Source organism: Rhea pennata, chromosome 8 (genome assembly GCF_028389875.1).
Source record: "Rhea pennata isolate bPtePen1 chromosome 8, bPtePen1.pri, whole genome shotgun sequence".
In the NCBI taxonomy this organism is placed as follows: Eukaryota; Metazoa; Chordata; class Aves; order Rheiformes; family Rheidae; genus Rhea; species Rhea pennata.
In genome coordinates, this window is record NC_084670.1 from 331,353 (window position 1) to 347,577 (window position 16,225).

Here is a 16,225-nt window from a genome sequence, read left to right on the forward strand (position 1 = left end):
TGCTGATTTTAGGGATATGCCAGTAGACCATGGATGTATGTTTTATATGGTCACTTATTACAGAGTTTCTGCCTGCAAATGTACTCCGAAGCAAAATTCAGCTATTTCAGAACATCAGTAATTGCAGAAAGGGAGTAGATGCTGGCAGCTCCCTGCAGCTGTGCTTGCGTTTCTGGACGCAGAAGGGCCTGCTGCGCCCGCGAATGGCGCCGGAAGAGCGTCGCCGCTGCTCCCGCGTCGGCCTCGCCGCTGGGCAGCGGGACGTGGGCCGCAACAGGGTGATGCTGGCTGCGCGCCTCCGAGGAGATCTAGGATAGGATGACTGAGAAAAATGGATGCTTTTGGGGAAGAAACGGTGTAAGTACAAGTTTTTGGACTGACGCGGGTTTCCAGGTGAGCAAAACTCCTTGGATGGCGCCTGGAGGGTTGGTGCTGTCGGGCTGCGGACAAGGGAGCTGTTGCTCTGCGCCTGCCCCTGGCGTAGCAGGGGATCCGCCGCGCCGGGGAGCCCGGACGACACCCCTGCCAGCAGCTTCAGCAACCTGCTTTTGGCTTCCTACGTGGCATGAAAATATTTTGTGAACTTTAATTCCAAAAAAAGGAAAGGCTGGGGGAGGGAGGAGAAAAGGGAAAAGGAAGGAAGGAAAGGGGAGAGGGAAAAGATGAACACGAAACGCAGCTCACTTAGAAATCTCTCTGCTTGATGGAAGCTAAAAGGTGGCAGCTGTGCCAAAGTAGTGGACCCTAAATCGCTGAGCAGAAACGAGCCGGGAAAGCTCTGATTGCTCCTAGTGCAGTGTGAATGTGCTCTCCCAGCCACAAATCAAGCAAGCTTAAAAAAAAAAAAAAAAAAAAAAGACTCAATCAGGGCGATAATGGCCCCACTTCACAATCAGACAAGTGCTCCTACTTCAGAAATCCTACCGCTTGTGGCTGATTGCTAACCCTGGCCTCATTTCTAATCTAAAGGGCGAGTAATAATTTGGAAAAGGAATTACAACAACTTCCCAATGATTTGGTAAATCGTTATTATTTTAAAGGGGTGTTGGGAGGCAGTTGCTGTTTGTCAGGTGTTTTTCCCTGCTGCTGCTCCCCTGTTCCCGCTGCACCGAGTCTCGCCGATGCTGCGCCGGAAGGGCCGCAGATCGCAATGAAAATAGGGGGGGAAGAAAAGCCCGAGACGATGCTCCCTGCTCGCAGGGCTCCGGCGCGGTGGAAGCTTGCGTGGATGCGTGCCTGGGAAGCGAAAGGGCTTTTCCCAGCGCCGGTGGCCCTGGTGCGTGGAGGCGTGCGGAGCATCCCTTGGCGGGCGCCCGGGGCCGCCCGGCTGTCCCGGCGCGTGCCGCGCTGCGCGCTCCGCGGCGGCCGCCCCCGGCGAGGGGCTGCCGCCCGCCCCGGGCTCGGGCGAGGGGCACGCTGTGGCGGCCGGCGTGCTGCGGGTGGCGAACCTCGCTCGCTCGGGAGGCAGAGACGGCAACGGCTTTGGCTCGGCCCCGCGCAGCCCCTCTCTGCTTTGGGTTGTGAAGCTTCCTGAGGCCACCGCTACACGAGTCTGTGCTTAAAACGTGATGTGAAAAGAGGGAGCCTCATTCAGCAGTTCCTAACGACCCCGTGAAATTCGAACTACTTATTGCGAGTCTAAGCATAATGCTCCAACCAAAACAACAACTTGGAATGTGTTTTATTAAATATTGTTCATCTGATATCACCCTGGAGGGCGGTGGATTCGAAAGCGCGTTCCTGAGTTGGACGTTCCCACCTAGGTGACGAGAGCGAGAGGAAAAGGCCGTGGCACGGGCGCTGCGCCCAGCCCCGCGTGGGGCCGTGCGGCCCGGCCGAGGCGCCTCCGCGGCGGCTCCCGGGGGCGGCGTGTCCTCGAGCCGTGCCCGGCCCCGCGCGGGGAAGGCGTACGGATCCGGCCAGGGCTCCGTGAGAGATCCTGCGGCGTCCTGCCGCTCCGCCAGCGCCAGACTGCGCTGCGGGGGCGAGAAGGGTCGCAGCGGGGGGAAAAGCTGACGCGTCCCTGCGGCACGGAAGAAAACTTGGTCCAAAATATGCCGCTGTAGGATGCAAAACAATGGTAGAAAAAAGTAGATTATATGCATAAACTCTGGAAATGTTCTTCACTTGAAAATATTCCTCGATTTTTGTCAGCAGCATTATGCAAAATTTACTTAAATTAGCAGATTACAAAGGATCATTGGTACGTAATTGATCACAGACAGAAAAGCTTGTTATAAAGCGATGGGACTCATTTACATCTCTACTAGTGGGAAATTGGTGGTCGTTCCCAGGAAGTTTTTCCCAGTACAACTGTTCAGTGTTTCAGTTTAGGCTTAAACGACTTCTGGTGTCTGGACGCAGCAGGCTTGGGGCACATCTTGAGACTGATCTTTTTCCCTCAAAGACAGCTGCACGAGTAAAAACTGCTCTAAAATACATCAGCCCAAGCAAAAGGGAAAGCGGGCGAGCGGCCCGCTGTAAGAACGTAGCCGAGGCGCTCCCGCGCCGGTCGGGGCGGCCGTGGCTCCGTGCGGGGGAGGCTCAGGCAGAGAGATTGGTGGTTGTCGGGCTTTCCGGCGGCGCGAGCTGCTACCGTCCCCCGTCCGTCTGTCCGTCCGGCGGCAGGGAGCCGCTGCCCTGCCCCGTCCCGTCCCGCGGGGGTGCGTCTCGGCTCCGCCGGCCGGGCGCCCGCGGGCGGAGGTGGCTCGTGTGTCCGTAAGGAGATGGAGGGGCAGCTGGGGAAATTCAGGCGCCTCTGTGAGCATCTGCTGCGCCGGCTGTTGCGGTTCCTATGTAACGTTAAAAAATACTGTGAAATTTTGTTTGAAAGGAGGCGCTTCTTTAGGGGAATGGAGAAGGCTGCTCTGCTGCATGGGCAGCAGCCCGAGCTGTAAGCTCTGGTGTGCCCGGAGCTTGGGGCGTGCGTGGCCCCGCGCCGCAGGGGCGGCGGGCGGTGGGGGAGCCCCGCACCTCGCGCCCCGCACCCGGCGCCCTGCGCCTCGCACCCTGCGCCCCGCACCTCATGCCCCGCACCAGGCGCCTCGCGCCCTGCACCCCGCACCTCACGCCCCGCACCTCGTGCCCCGTGGCCCCACGCCCCGCACCCCGCGCCCTGCACCCTGCGCCCCGCGCGCAGCTGGGCGCCGGCGTCGCTCTTCCACCTAGGTCCTGCGATCAGCGCAGGGCGGCCTGTCTGCCACCGAGCACAACCGTCCAGCGATTAAGCGCAGCTCGTTAGCTCCGTTCACAATAACTGTGGTTCTTAGTTGCAGTTTATTTGATGGAGTTGTGTTCTTTTTGATCCAAGTCAATTGTTTTGAGAAAAAAATGCTTTTTTTCATGAGATCGTGCAGAAAATGAAAACGAAGAAAGGTTTTTCCAGTGCAAAATTGATTGAAGTATTGTATCTGCTCAGTTACCACCAGCAAGCTGCGTGCAGAAAGCAGAGCAGGAGCTGTCAGAACCTGTGTGGGACTGGCAAACCCTTCTCTGCTTTTAGAAAGAGCTAAATGTGCTCTTGTCTGATGTCTGGAGTTGTCTGCTGCTGAATTTAAAACAGTAACCCTTCTAGGCTTTATTCTCTCTTGGTGTGGGCAGCTGAAGTAATTTAGGCACATGAATATCTATTTTTTAAAGACTCATAAACTTCCTCTCTGTTCCTTTAGAAATGTCCAGTGTGCTGCATTAGTGCTATTTTCAGCTGATAGTCAAGCAGAAGTTAAATATCCTCCTTAATATCACATTTTATGAAATTAAATTGCCAACATTTTGTGAAGTAATTGTGTATTTCTAGTAGCCAAAAGTATTGAGGACATTCTAAAACTATAGTGCACAACATATTTGATAGTACAAAATTATTGAAAAACCTGAGACTAGGCTTTTACATAGTTTCACATTATCAACAAATGCATAAACCCAAGGAAATTCAAGTAAAGCATTAATAGGAGTGGTGACTGGGAGCTGATAAGCTGGCCTGTAATTTTGAAGGTTTTAACCCCATTTGAAAATGCTGTTTCCGCTCCAAGCTGATGCCATTACTGCTCGTGTTCCTGTAAGCTGATCCGAGTACTTAAGTTTTGGAGGAAGAAGCTGTTCCAAGCAAACGCTCATGTTTGTGGCTGCTGCGATTCGTATGAAAAGAATTATCGTGGTGAATTGGTCCAGTGACTTTGATGCTGAAGTGCCTGCTGGATGGGCTCGTGCTGCGGCGCGTACCCGCGAGCACCGCCGGCTGCTGCGTTGGCTCTGCCTGGGGGATACAGCTTCACGCGGTCCCTGCCGCGGATGCCGCGTGTTGTGGCTGAGGACAGGCAATCCGCTGCCGGGGCGGAGGAGCGTGTCTGCTTCCCCCGAAGCAACGTAACGCAAAGTGAACGGCATTGTCGGGAAATGTGTTTGTTATCTTAACAAAGCAAAAGTAAATATGGAACTTGGGCTAAAAATACCTTTTTATTAATTAAGTGGCTAAGCACACATAAAATAGTAAAGATTTGCCAATTTTAGGAGTTTTGTTGCCCATCAACAATTTCTTTATTCCTCCTAAAGAATGCCGGAATTATCTTCCAACACACTGCTATCCCGGGCTACCTGTCCTCTTTCTGTCTGCTTGGATGCCTGTCCCCTAAATCTGAATGTTGCATTCAAAGGGAGCAGAATTAGTCATAGGAGCAGGAAATAAAGCACAGCTTGGCAAAACTAATCTTAAAGCAGCTTGTGAAATTTGTGGTTAGATACGACTTTGGAGTGGCTGCGTAGGGGCGGTAAGCGAGGGGAGCCCTGGGCGCAGCAGCTCCGGCTCCCTGGGGGGCCCGAGGCCTCGGTCGCAAACCTCGGGGTCCCCTCTGAACCTCGTCTCTGCCCCAGCTCCTGAGGGCTGCGCGTTTGACTTTCCCTGGCATTGCGATGTAGAGGTGGGGTAAACAACTCCTTCAGAAGGATTTACAAAATTAGAAAAGCCTTGCTAAAAGTGTTCAAGATTTTAAGCATTTAAGAAACGTAATTCCCAAATCTTCCCCGTGCTCAGGGCCATGAAACTCTGTTTATTTTTCTTGTATTTTTTTTATGCAGTCCCTAACAGTCAATAGTTGGAGCTCACAGGTATAAAGTTACAAGATAGCAATATTTAGCTTAACCTTTTTAGCTTCAGACTGTCAAAATTTTTTTCAGAATTTGCTAAGAGGAATGTGGAATGCTATCACACATCAGTTCCTGGCAAACATCTTGTATCTTAAAACTTCTTAAAACACTGTATATACTGTTACATACTGTAAAGCTTTGGACCATTACCATGGTGTTTGAAGTAAGGAAAAAAGAAAAATGATTTTTTTAAAAATGAGGTAGTTGTACTGAATATCTTTCTGTCCAAATGCATAGGCCGTGGGTCTGCCCACAAAAACGTGCTGAAGTCTCAGTTTATATACAAAATCAAAATCTGCCATATAGTCATATACTCCCTTGCTCTCCTGCCTTATACGGATGCATTTAGATGTGGCTTATGACTGTAAATGGATGCTTAAAAATTAAGCTTGTATTTTGGAACAGCTCTCATGTTCTCAGAAATATGAAGTCTTTGGGCTAGGGGTTGAAGTCTGCTGTTGTTTATTTGTATCTTTGCTTTTTCAGTTCTATATTTTATCTTTCAATATGTGCTGCAAGAATGCAGTAGGGCAGTACGTGGAAGCTGCTCACATTCATCAACTGAACTTGCAGTATTTTCTAATAAATCATAGCAAGAACTTACAGGATTTTAGGACTGCTTTAAATTCAGAAGAATGCCCCGGACAGTCCGAACAAACTTTCTGAAAGCCAGGCTCCCGCGCCTCTGTTTGTTTTTAGAGAAGCAAAAGCCCTTCGGTGCACAGACTGACGACGCGAACACATCCAAATTCACGTAAACCGCGAAGAGCGAGCGTCCGCGGGGCTGCGTGTCGCGCTCTCCCACCTAGTGGTGACCTGCCTTAGGATAATCACGGAAAAGCACTTCATTCTTCTCTACAGATTTGACTGGTTCACTGCCGTGCAAAATCAGCTCATACGTCTACACTGAAGCAGATGTTGCCATTAGCTGGTGGAAGCTGCTGGGCTTAAGTTTACCTCAGCTGAAAGAAACGCAGTTGTGTGCCTCAGAATGGAAGCAGAGGTTTGCAAAATGCATTGGGGAGGGGCCCTGCCACACGTAGCCGCTGCCGGGTAGGCGCGCTGACGGAAGCCTCGTCCCCGCTTGCCGGGGCGCTGTCGCCGCCTCCGCCTGCCTGCGCCGTGCTCTGGCCGCGGCCGCCGTGCTCGCGCGTGCCGTAGGCCTCCTCGCCCCGCTCTCCAGGCGGAGGCGGCGCCGCTCCTTGGGCGCACCACCAACGCGGGGTGGGCGAACTCGGCCCGTCCAGGCTGCGTTTTCCGACTCTTCCGGCTGATCAGGCTTTTCGTACGCCTTCCTACGCGCGGCTCTTCAGCAAGACCAATACCCTCCCGCAGGTTCATTTGGACTTCAGCAAGGGTCAGCCCTCAAAATCCATTTGAGGTTTGAGAACAAGGAATAGTATATACAGCATGTTATGTTTGAAGGTCTCTTGTAGTGTTTTAACATCTCGTGTACTCAGTACCTTCACAAATGACATTCTCTAATAAAATCTAGTATTTGTCAGTGGCTTGTCCCCTACACAAAGGAGTACAATAGCAGCGATTCTTCTTTCCGCTGTTTGGTCCAATTTGCGTGCAATTAACAGCTAACGACAGCAACAGCCGCTAACGTGGTCAATTCAGGTGGCTGATGGCAACTCTTGCAAAAAGGATGCAACAATCAGGTGCTGAGGTCTTCCGTGCCGTTGGGAAGCAGGAAACAAATCACACCACTCGAACTGTACAAGTCACAAGGTAGAAACACAAGTAAGCAATGCACAAAAGCACAAGTTTATTTTTCTTGGCAGGCCTGCTACTGGAAACACAGCCTAACATGCCTTCCAGAATCTGTTTAAAGCCCCAATTACTTTTCCCTTTGGCTGCCACCTAGTATGTCAAATTTTTACAGTGGAATTAATACTCCTAAGATGCAGGCTTATGTAATGGAAACAACAACAGTTCCTTAACTATACAAAGTGGGAGTTACTATACCAAATAAACCATTTCCTTTAGTCCATCTTGTGATGTAGTGTTAGCAACCACTGAGTCATAAAAGTAAGGGCTCAGAGTTCATTTTTTGCTAAGGTTTACAAATTCACCAATTTTTTGCAAAATAAACTACCAGTATTCAGCAACTTTTCCAGTGGTACATTGTAGGAATATACAAATTATTGTGCTATTTTATATTTAACATTTATCATATATCAGCGATTTATAGCCCGCTAGGAAAACCTATTGCTCTACACTTACAGTTTAATTTTTGCTTGAGAGTTGGAATTGGAGCTGGGTGCTGCCATATAGAAATATATATATATAACGTGAATTAACAAACTATCAGCATACGATGTTGGCAATAGAAGTTGCAAAGTAAAATAACACTTAATGGCTGCTAGCCAAGGGAAGAACACATCAAGAGCGGGGCTAAAGTCTGAAACAAAGAGCAAAGTGCAAGAGTACAAGTGTCAACTTTGCTGTCTACCACAATAGGCAGGAAAGGAATCTGTTGGTTACAGTCTGCACAGAGCAGTGCATAAGGCTTAATCTTCTGTTCTAATCTCCAGACCAGATACTGTACTTTGGCTGACTAATGTGTGGCTTTGTGTTGTTTGGAAAGGGTCATTTGCATTGCTGCATATTGTTTTGCAGAGTTCCTACAGAGCAAAATTGTCACTCACTTCCCAGAGCTTCCCTCCTTTGCAAAAGTTAGAAGGGTTAAATCCAGCATTTGAAAGGAGATTGCTTCTACAGGGTATGTCCACTGAGAATGTGGCCAAGGGCTGTAGCAAACCAGTTATTTCTGTAATAACTGACAAAGTAAAATAAATATTTTATTTTTAAAAAAATACATTCTAAAGTTTTGTTCTCCATGCTTCTGTGCATTAAACTCTGTCACAATCTGTTTAATTACTTTCTTCAGGTAAATGTCCACAAATGTTACTACCTAGAGCTACTTAGAGCAGTTCTTTAACTCTTACGAAGAGCAGTAGGATTGTTCACTTTGCCACATGCTTTCAAATGCCTTAGTCTACACTACAATTTCACCAAAAATATCAACATTGCTTCTTGGGTCATCCTCATCTTCTAATTCTTTGTTATGATCCTCTGGAGAGGTGCATATACCATTTTTCTGTATGGTCTTTCTCTTTCTTCTGCGAACATACACAGGGTGATTTCTTTCCGTCTCTTCAGAAGGTGAATTGTTTGCATCAAGGGTAGTTTTCAAAGCTAACTGTAAGCCGTTGTAGAATCTACAAGGAAATAAATGTGCAGTTATTTTTGTAGGTTTGCACAGGATCTGCAAAATTACTCTAAGAAATTAATGGTTTTGTAATACAATAGAGTCATAGAATTGGTAAGGTTGGAAGGGACCTCTGGGGACCATCTAGTCCAACACTAAAATGAGTGGCCCATACAGGGATTGAACCCACAACCTCAGCATTATTAACACCACACTCTAACCAGCTGAGCTAAACCTAACCCCAATCAAAATGCATGAAGAAAACTAAATTGTTTAGAAAACTAAATTTCAAGTGTTCCAATTAATACTGCAGGAAAAATAGGAATAGCAGCATGCATCCTGTTTATGTCATGTTACTTCTTTTTAATGGTTGTACATTAGAAATCAATTACTGGATGTACCTATGTGCTGTTGAGGCCCTATTAACTTTATAGAAACCATAAAATGGTATCACCTTTGTGTCTAATGAACAACTGCATCTATGGTAAGCTGGACTGCTACCATTCATAGTAACTTTAAACTTCTCTTGGACAACTAGGGAGATTTTAATGGGCAAATAAAAACAAATTGGTCTTAGTAAAAACAGGTGTTTCCAGCATCCTTTTGATCTTCATGCCATTTGGCTCTTCTGCCTATTCTGTTCCTCCTACCTGGAGACAAATGTAAAGACCCCAAATCTAGGTAGCCTTCTATCTCCTTTGTGAATCATGAGTTTTGGAAACTGTAAAAAGCATGTAGGTGATTAAAGTGTGCATGACAATCTGAATACATCTGAAACTATTATTGTGTTAAGATACCAAATGCTGCTGTTATCGTTGGCAAAGAAAACTTAAATGCTACTCAGTAACAAACTTGGTCTGCAAACTCATATTGCTCATACTGCTTAAAAAAGTTAATTGAACTTGTATTTTAGATCTGCAACTTTTTTTTTTTTTTAATATGTGGGATTCTTCTTATATAGCCTCTGTTATCCATATTTCATTTTTGCATTTAATGTCATCAATAGGATTAGTGTAATCTAACAAACCTGTCAATCCTCCTCATATTCTCTTCCATTTTTTGATTAGCTGTGTGTATCAAAAATTCGATATATTCTTCGGAGACCATCAATTTCCCCATGTGGCTCAATGGAACTTCTAAACAATGAGTGCTCCGCACAGCCTAAACACACACATGTAAGTATTCATATAGTATAGTATTTTATTTTATAGATGTTATTTAAATAATATGGGCAATTCATAACAAGAAGAAAAAACATGCACCCAATTGTTTAAATTGCTATCAATTAAAGTAGGAAGGTACATTTTTTTACCACAGCTTATTGTGAAATAGCAGTCTTTCCCCTTGCTATTCAGACCTATACTCTTAAAAATTTGAGGTTAACATTAATGAAATATCTTGTTAAGTTCTTTTGTCCTTAGCTATAAAATCCTTACCATCATAATTTTTCCTTTTCTTCCAACTGTAATACCAGAGTTCCTGAACCCAGAATTAATAGCTACAGAATGCTGCAGAACAACAAAAAAAAAAAGTCTTAAATAGATCATACGCACTTTCACAGCAAGATTATAGATTGCAATGCAAGTTATGAACCTAGTGTTACAAAAACTTACTCAAAATCATCTCCCCAAATTAATGCAATAATAGTTACATTCAAATGTTCATAGTATCAAACCTACAAAATGTTGTGGTTGACTTCTAGAGAACCCCAGTCAATTGTCTAACCTTAAACCATTAATGCAGATGAGACATTCATGCCTCTCTTGCGCTACGCTGTTTTACCTTGAAGACCTGGTAACCATTAGACAATTGTGCAACACATTCATAGCTAAACGAGCAGCAGTATGGCAAAAGAGGTTCATCAGCTCTCTCTTCTACGTGAATCATGGAACAAAACCATGATGCATTAGACTCTCCAGAGTTGTTCTGGAAAAGCAGAAGGCAAAGGTACTACTCAATTAGTTGAAATACTGCAGCCAAATGGCCTGGCAAGTAGCAAAATGACTTAGAAAAAAACTTTCACTTTCAGCCAATGAAAGCAACATAGACTTACTAGGAAATTTATTTTTAATGTGCCAACTTGCTTCAGCGAGAATATAGAAGTATATTTGAGTAATTTTGTCTTCTAAGAAGTTCAGCAAAATCTCTAGTAAGTTTAAAGTTATGTTTTCTTCATTAGCTTATTTTTACTACCCTAGTTATTAAACATGCAGTACATCTGGGAATATCCTTAGTGTTAAAACTTACTTGGGAGCCAATACTTTTATTGGTGCAGCAAGAAATATAACAAAACAACAATGCAACATTGTTACTTGATGTAATTTTACCAGAAGTTGTGCATCTTGCAGCTCTTCACACAGCACATGAAGAACAAATGGTTCAAACTTAAATATAATGTCACCACTGGCTTTCTCTAGTGCAGTCATCTAGAAAATGCACAAAATATTTATATTAATACTGCAAATGTATACTGTCACTAGCAAAAAATGAAAATAAGAGCCAGCCACTGTGTGAAAAAAGCATTAAAAATGCAGCAAATGAGATTCAAGCAGTCAGGTTCTTTCAGTTGCTTTCAATTTTTTGTTGCTCCTAACACAGAAATTGCATGGACTTCCACATTTCTTTTAGCTAAACTAGGTTTGATAGAAATTCACGGCAAGATAGACTTTAAAACTTTAATGTTCTTCCCTCTTTATTTCTTTGTACATTAAAATGAATTGATTAGTCACTACAGCACAGGAAGAAGACTGTTTCACTGCAATCAGATGAAACCTGAGCAGTCAGGGTTTTTTTACACTGTTCTGTACAATCAAAGACATTTAGTTTCTGAAATACATTCCACAACTTCAGAGGACTTTCAGGGTTACAGCAGACTAAATTTATAGCTTAATGTACTTGATCACATTTTAATCCTAGTTTAAACAACAATATATAGCCTACTGTATGAGAGTTATAAAGATATTAAAAAAACCTTCAAAGGTTGAAATTACAGGTGTAAACCCAGAGGGTGGAAAAAAAATCAAATCACTTTGTATACATAAATTTCTAGACATTACCTTAAGACTCCAATTTTGCAAAAAGGGTGAGTTGCTAGTGACAAATTTTCCTAGATTTGCAAGTATTGAGAAAGCTCGTGATATGCTGTACTGCACAGTACTACAATTTGTTTCTCTATGCTCTTTTTATGTAGAATAATCTCAAGAGTTGATGTTACTTCTTTCATTTCAAAAAAGGTTGCTTTGAGGCAGTTAAATTATTTATTCCATTTTATGATTATTTAATCCTTTGTACTGTTTGGGTCCCCCCCTCCCTTAACATGCAGGTTAAGTAAGTGAATTCACCTTCACTTGCTTAATCCACATATTAAAATTTTGCTACATTAACTTGGGAAGTTTCAACTGCTTTCTCATGCTTTTTGTTTTGTCTATCCATTCTCATCTTTCCTGCAAAATGAATACACTAAATAAAATTTCTTAAGAAAATAATCAAATTCACCTGCCTTTTTAAGACTACTAACAACATAAAAGGAAACTGCTTAAGTGGCAACTCCCTCTTTTCCTTTTAAATAATGAAAAATAATTAAATCTGCTTATATAGCATCCCCTCTGTAACTGTTAGTATTCTGAATTGAAAGCAGCTCTTTTTGAGTGATTAAGTCACACAATTTATGTGCTAGATTTTAAAAAATGACAAGTAACCACAGCTGTGCTAAAGCTGATGAGAACCAGAGATGATCAACATCACATAATGCAGTGTTGTGCAGAAATTCTTAAACTTATTTAGCATTTGCTTGAAAGCCAGTTGTGCTGGCATAGTGTTCCACTGAGGTGAATCTACTCTGCCTGAGACTCTGCTAACATGGTCAAATAGCTTCCTTATCCAAAACTAGGTTATGCAGAGTTAGCATGGTTAGCACGGTTTCTCTACACAGCACTGTACAAGGCCAGCTGTGACCACTCCTTAGGGCCCTGCATTATGCAGTGTCTGTTTGGGCTGTGCTGATTTCAGCAGGAACATAAATACATGCAGCAGTCTACACAACACAGGCTGGGACCAACCACGGACATTACGTTTCCTTTTCAGGTATTTTCATATCTTTGAAAATTCTGTTATAGCCATTGGAACAACACAGCATACTGCTTCATCAAGCTGACCAGCATTTATTGTGGGTGGAAGCCAAGTTAGACTTGTCGGAGAGACAAATATTATAACAGAGAACATACTATTAACTGTGATCCATGTGTATGATACCAGGGGGAGTGTTTTAAGGTTTCTGTTTCTCTGAAAAAGCTAAGTAATTTAGCAGATAGTCTAGAGGCAGATTTTTTCAGTGAGAATAGAAGTAAGAAGGTCATGATGATTAGAGCCATACATGAACATTAGCACCACCCCAAGGCTGGCTTACTAGTTTCATTGAAATGCTTATTAATGGAATGAAATATTCTGATTAAAGGTTTTTGTTATCTAGTTGTTTCTAAATTACCAGTTTCCTGTAAAATCAATTTAATAGAGAAATACCAAAAGTAATTTTTTGTCAAGTCTATAACATTTGAGGCTCATCTCTGCTCTCAGTGAAACTGAGGGAAAAACACCCAGTGGGGATAGGATCAAGCCCTTCATCTATGAACAGTCAAAGTCTAATTGCTACAGTGAAAGGACATAAAGTATCTGTCAGTGATAAGGTATGTAAAAGTGCTCACACAAATGAAAATCCCTCTATTTCAAACACAGAAGCAATTGATAAAGTGATACAAAAGAAGTGACTGACTGCATTTAATGACTGACGATGGCAGAGCATTTACTGTAGCACTGTACATTACCTGGTCCTTGTTCTAGAAACAGCACTGAAGTGAAAGCATTTGCTGTAGCACAAACATGTGCTGCACAGCTGTAGTTAAATTACTAGCCTGAGTAAAAATTATAGTCTGGCCAGGAGAAGTGCACAGACCACTGCATTCTACAAAACCTGCTCAAGAAATGGGGCAAGTACTCATCAGATACCCTGTACTAAACTCAGATAACACTCAAGTGAGGCATTTGAGAGGTCGGCCAGAAGTATGAAAAAATAACAGCAGAAAGAAACCTTATAGTCTAATCCATACAGACACTTGGGTAAAACTATGTATGCAGAGGTTCTGGAAAAAGCAAAAGACGCTGCATATGCGTATCTTAAACAGCATCTGCCCAAGTTCTGCTGTATATACAGCCCAAAATCCAAAGCAGGCTGTGTTTAATAACAATAGTATGTCAAGGAAAAAAGAAAGCTATTTCAGTTTTATATTAATTGTATAAATTTCAGATTATATTTGTATGGTATCAAGAACCTTGTGAGCAAGTACTTCATAATATATAAAGCTTTTTCTCCAAGTATTTTGAGAATAATGGTGTAAAAATCAATTACAAAACAAATATTCTAAGCTTGTATTGTTGAGGTTGATATACACAGTGAGATCAAATGATCTCCTACTTGAAAACCAAAGCAGACAGAATCCACAAACTCTGCTTTCCCCTCTCATTTCCTAAACATTGGACTAGCCAACCTTCACCATATAATAGAGTATAGCTGCTTAAAAATTAGTCAGAGCCGTTTTTCTTACACCTGTAATTCATGCATTACAAATTTATTAGCAGCCTACTTATTAAAGGGAACAGAAAAGAAGAGAGTAGTTCCTCTGGTAAGAATCAATTGCAATGACCTGCTGGGTCCTGCTGACAGAAATTGCAGCAAGCTCTGTTTTGCTATTAAGCCACTGGCACATAATTCAGAACAAATATTAATGAAGACAGATTTTCCAGAGGAGTTTTTTCTCTTTCTGTGCACATGTGCAAATGTACACATATCTGTAAAGTGAGCTATGAATCAAGTGAGAGAATCTGTGACCTTGTAACTGCTTTAATTTTGGGATATACAATGCCAAGAGATGTAATGAGAGAGCAGTCTATTTTGAAAACATACTAAAAAACCCTTGTTTCTTGATTTTTTTTTAGTTTCAACAAATTTTAAGATACTCTATCAGAAATGTGGCATAAGAGATTCACTGTTACACTACTGTAAGTTCTCTGCTTGTAAATGAAGACTATTCCACAGCAAGGTGGGCTCATGACATTTTAATAAAGCACTTGCTGTACACAAAATTAACATGCTCATTGGCACGTTCATCTAAACGTGTCTACCTATAATGGAGATAAAGTAATTTCATTTTGGTTGCTTCTTGAACTGCTGACCAAAAACATGAAGTGAGAGCAGTCATAGGTTATGGATCAGTTCATGAGGATAACAAACTATATTCAGTAATCACAACCGACACATTCTGAAAGAGGTATTACAATTACTGTTTTAATGTGTGTATCAGACTCAAACTGCTGGAGAGCAGGATATAATTCCACATTATCCTGCATCTGTGTCCTGCAGGGATGTTGCTGCTTACTCTGAAATACAATCTCAGCTGCTGCCTGACACAGAACTTTTACCATGCAGATGCCTGGTTTCATACAGCAATTGTTATTCCAGTATTAATAAGGTATATACTGTTTTCCTTCAGCCCAACTTAGTCTGCTAAAGACTAGATCACTACTTCTTAAGACCAGCTTGTACTCTATGGAAATTAAATTTATTTTAGTTCTGGATATGAAGATGTTTAAATCAAGACTAGTCTCCAGCTGATACCTTGCCAACAACCCAGTAAAAATGGAAAACAAGGCTTAGATGAGTAACCCCAGAAATGAAAAATGCACTGTAATCTTTCATGAAAGGAACAACACTTGCTTAAGAAAAAATAATTTCTGCTTATTCTGAGTAAGGAAAGGGTTTCAAAAAAAAAATCAAAGTCACTGTACCTTAGATTTTCAGAAACTACTGTTTAAAAGTCAGTCTTCTGCTTCAGAAGCAATACAAGTGACTGAATTCTCCTTTGACCTACTGTGATGCTCACAGATGCTACTCTAGACAGTGAACAGATTACTTGAGTTTCATATTAGCCACATTTACATCTATGCAAGAAATTAGATATTCAGCTTAAAAATATTCTCTTAAAAGAAGGTGTTTAGAGTTTATTAAGTGGAATATCTAGAGAAAAGTTCATTCTGAAATTAAAGCATTGATTCAGCTCAGTATCAGGAAGGAAAAAACCTACAAATTTCTTCCAAATCCCCATCACATTTTTTCAGGGTGTAGGGAACACCATTTTAAATAAATGTAAAAGTTGTATGGTATTGTCCTCTTACCACATCATCTTTGGTGCACATTTCGTGTGTTACCATAAGCCACGAGCAGTTTTTCTTCTGGGCCTTGTATCTGTCAGTATCCTGGCAAGAGAGAGACGCAATTAAACTAGCAGTATAGATACACGACCGTTCATCTTGTGCTTGTATAGAAGAAACGGTTCCTTAAGATAAGTGATTTTTTAAGGTATGAAAACGTGTTTACATGAAGGTAGTGAAAACCCAGTTTATCTACGATTGTATGTTCTCAGCCAAGTAAAGCTGTCCGAACGCTATCTGGCACTAGAACAAAAGGCCCTCGCGTGTTACCAAGCCGTCAACGCGGCACTCAGCCGCGGAGACGCCCGGCCGCGGGACGCGCGTTTCGGCGCGGCCGGACTCACCGCGGCGGGGAGCCGCGCCAGGAGGACGCGGCCGGAGCAGGAGCTGGCGGTGCAGAACCGCGGCCGCGCGTTGAGCAGCCGCACGACGCCCGCCGCGCGCCGGTCCACGCTGCCCTTCCGGCTGCCGTCCGCGCGCGCCAGCTGCCGCGCCTTCAGCCGCGCGAACGCCGCCATGCCGCCGACGGCGGCCCGCGCCGCCCAAACCGCCTCGCCTCGCCGCCCGCGCGGGGCGGCGACGCGCCAGCCGCGCGCCCCGCCCCGCCCC

General features: G+C 43.6%; 1 protein-coding gene across 1 annotated transcript; it reads right to left on the bottom strand.

Annotated features, from left to right (window-relative positions):
- Positions 1 to 6,886: 6,886 nt before the first annotated feature.
- TYW3 (tRNA-yW synthesizing protein 3 homolog) lies at positions 6,887 to 16,134 on the bottom strand. Its single transcript, XM_062581934.1, has 6 exons — positions 15,961 to 16,134; positions 15,581 to 15,661; positions 10,684 to 10,782; positions 9,793 to 9,864; positions 9,384 to 9,517; positions 6,887 to 8,366 (listed from the first exon to the last, which is right to left on the bottom strand). Exons 1-6 carry the CDS (start codon positions 16,132 to 16,134, stop codon positions 8,144 to 8,146), a joined length of 783 nt encoding a protein of 260 aa, XP_062437918.1. The 3' UTR covers positions 6,887 to 8,143.
- Between the last annotated feature and the right edge of the window lie 91 nt (positions 16,135 to 16,225).

Coding starts and splice junctions, on each gene's coding strand:
- TYW3 (XM_062581934.1), bottom strand. CDS start 16,134: ATGGCGGCGTTCGCGCGGCTGAAGGCGCGGCAGCTGGCGCGCGCGGAC. Junction 10,783..15,580: donor TGTGCACCAAAGATGATGTG/GTAAGAGGACAA, acceptor TGCATTTTCTAG/ATGACTGCACTAGAGAAAGC. Junction 8,367..9,383: donor AATATGAGGAGGATTGACAG/GTTTGTTAGATT, acceptor ATTTCCTTGTAG/ATTCTACAACGGCTTACAGT.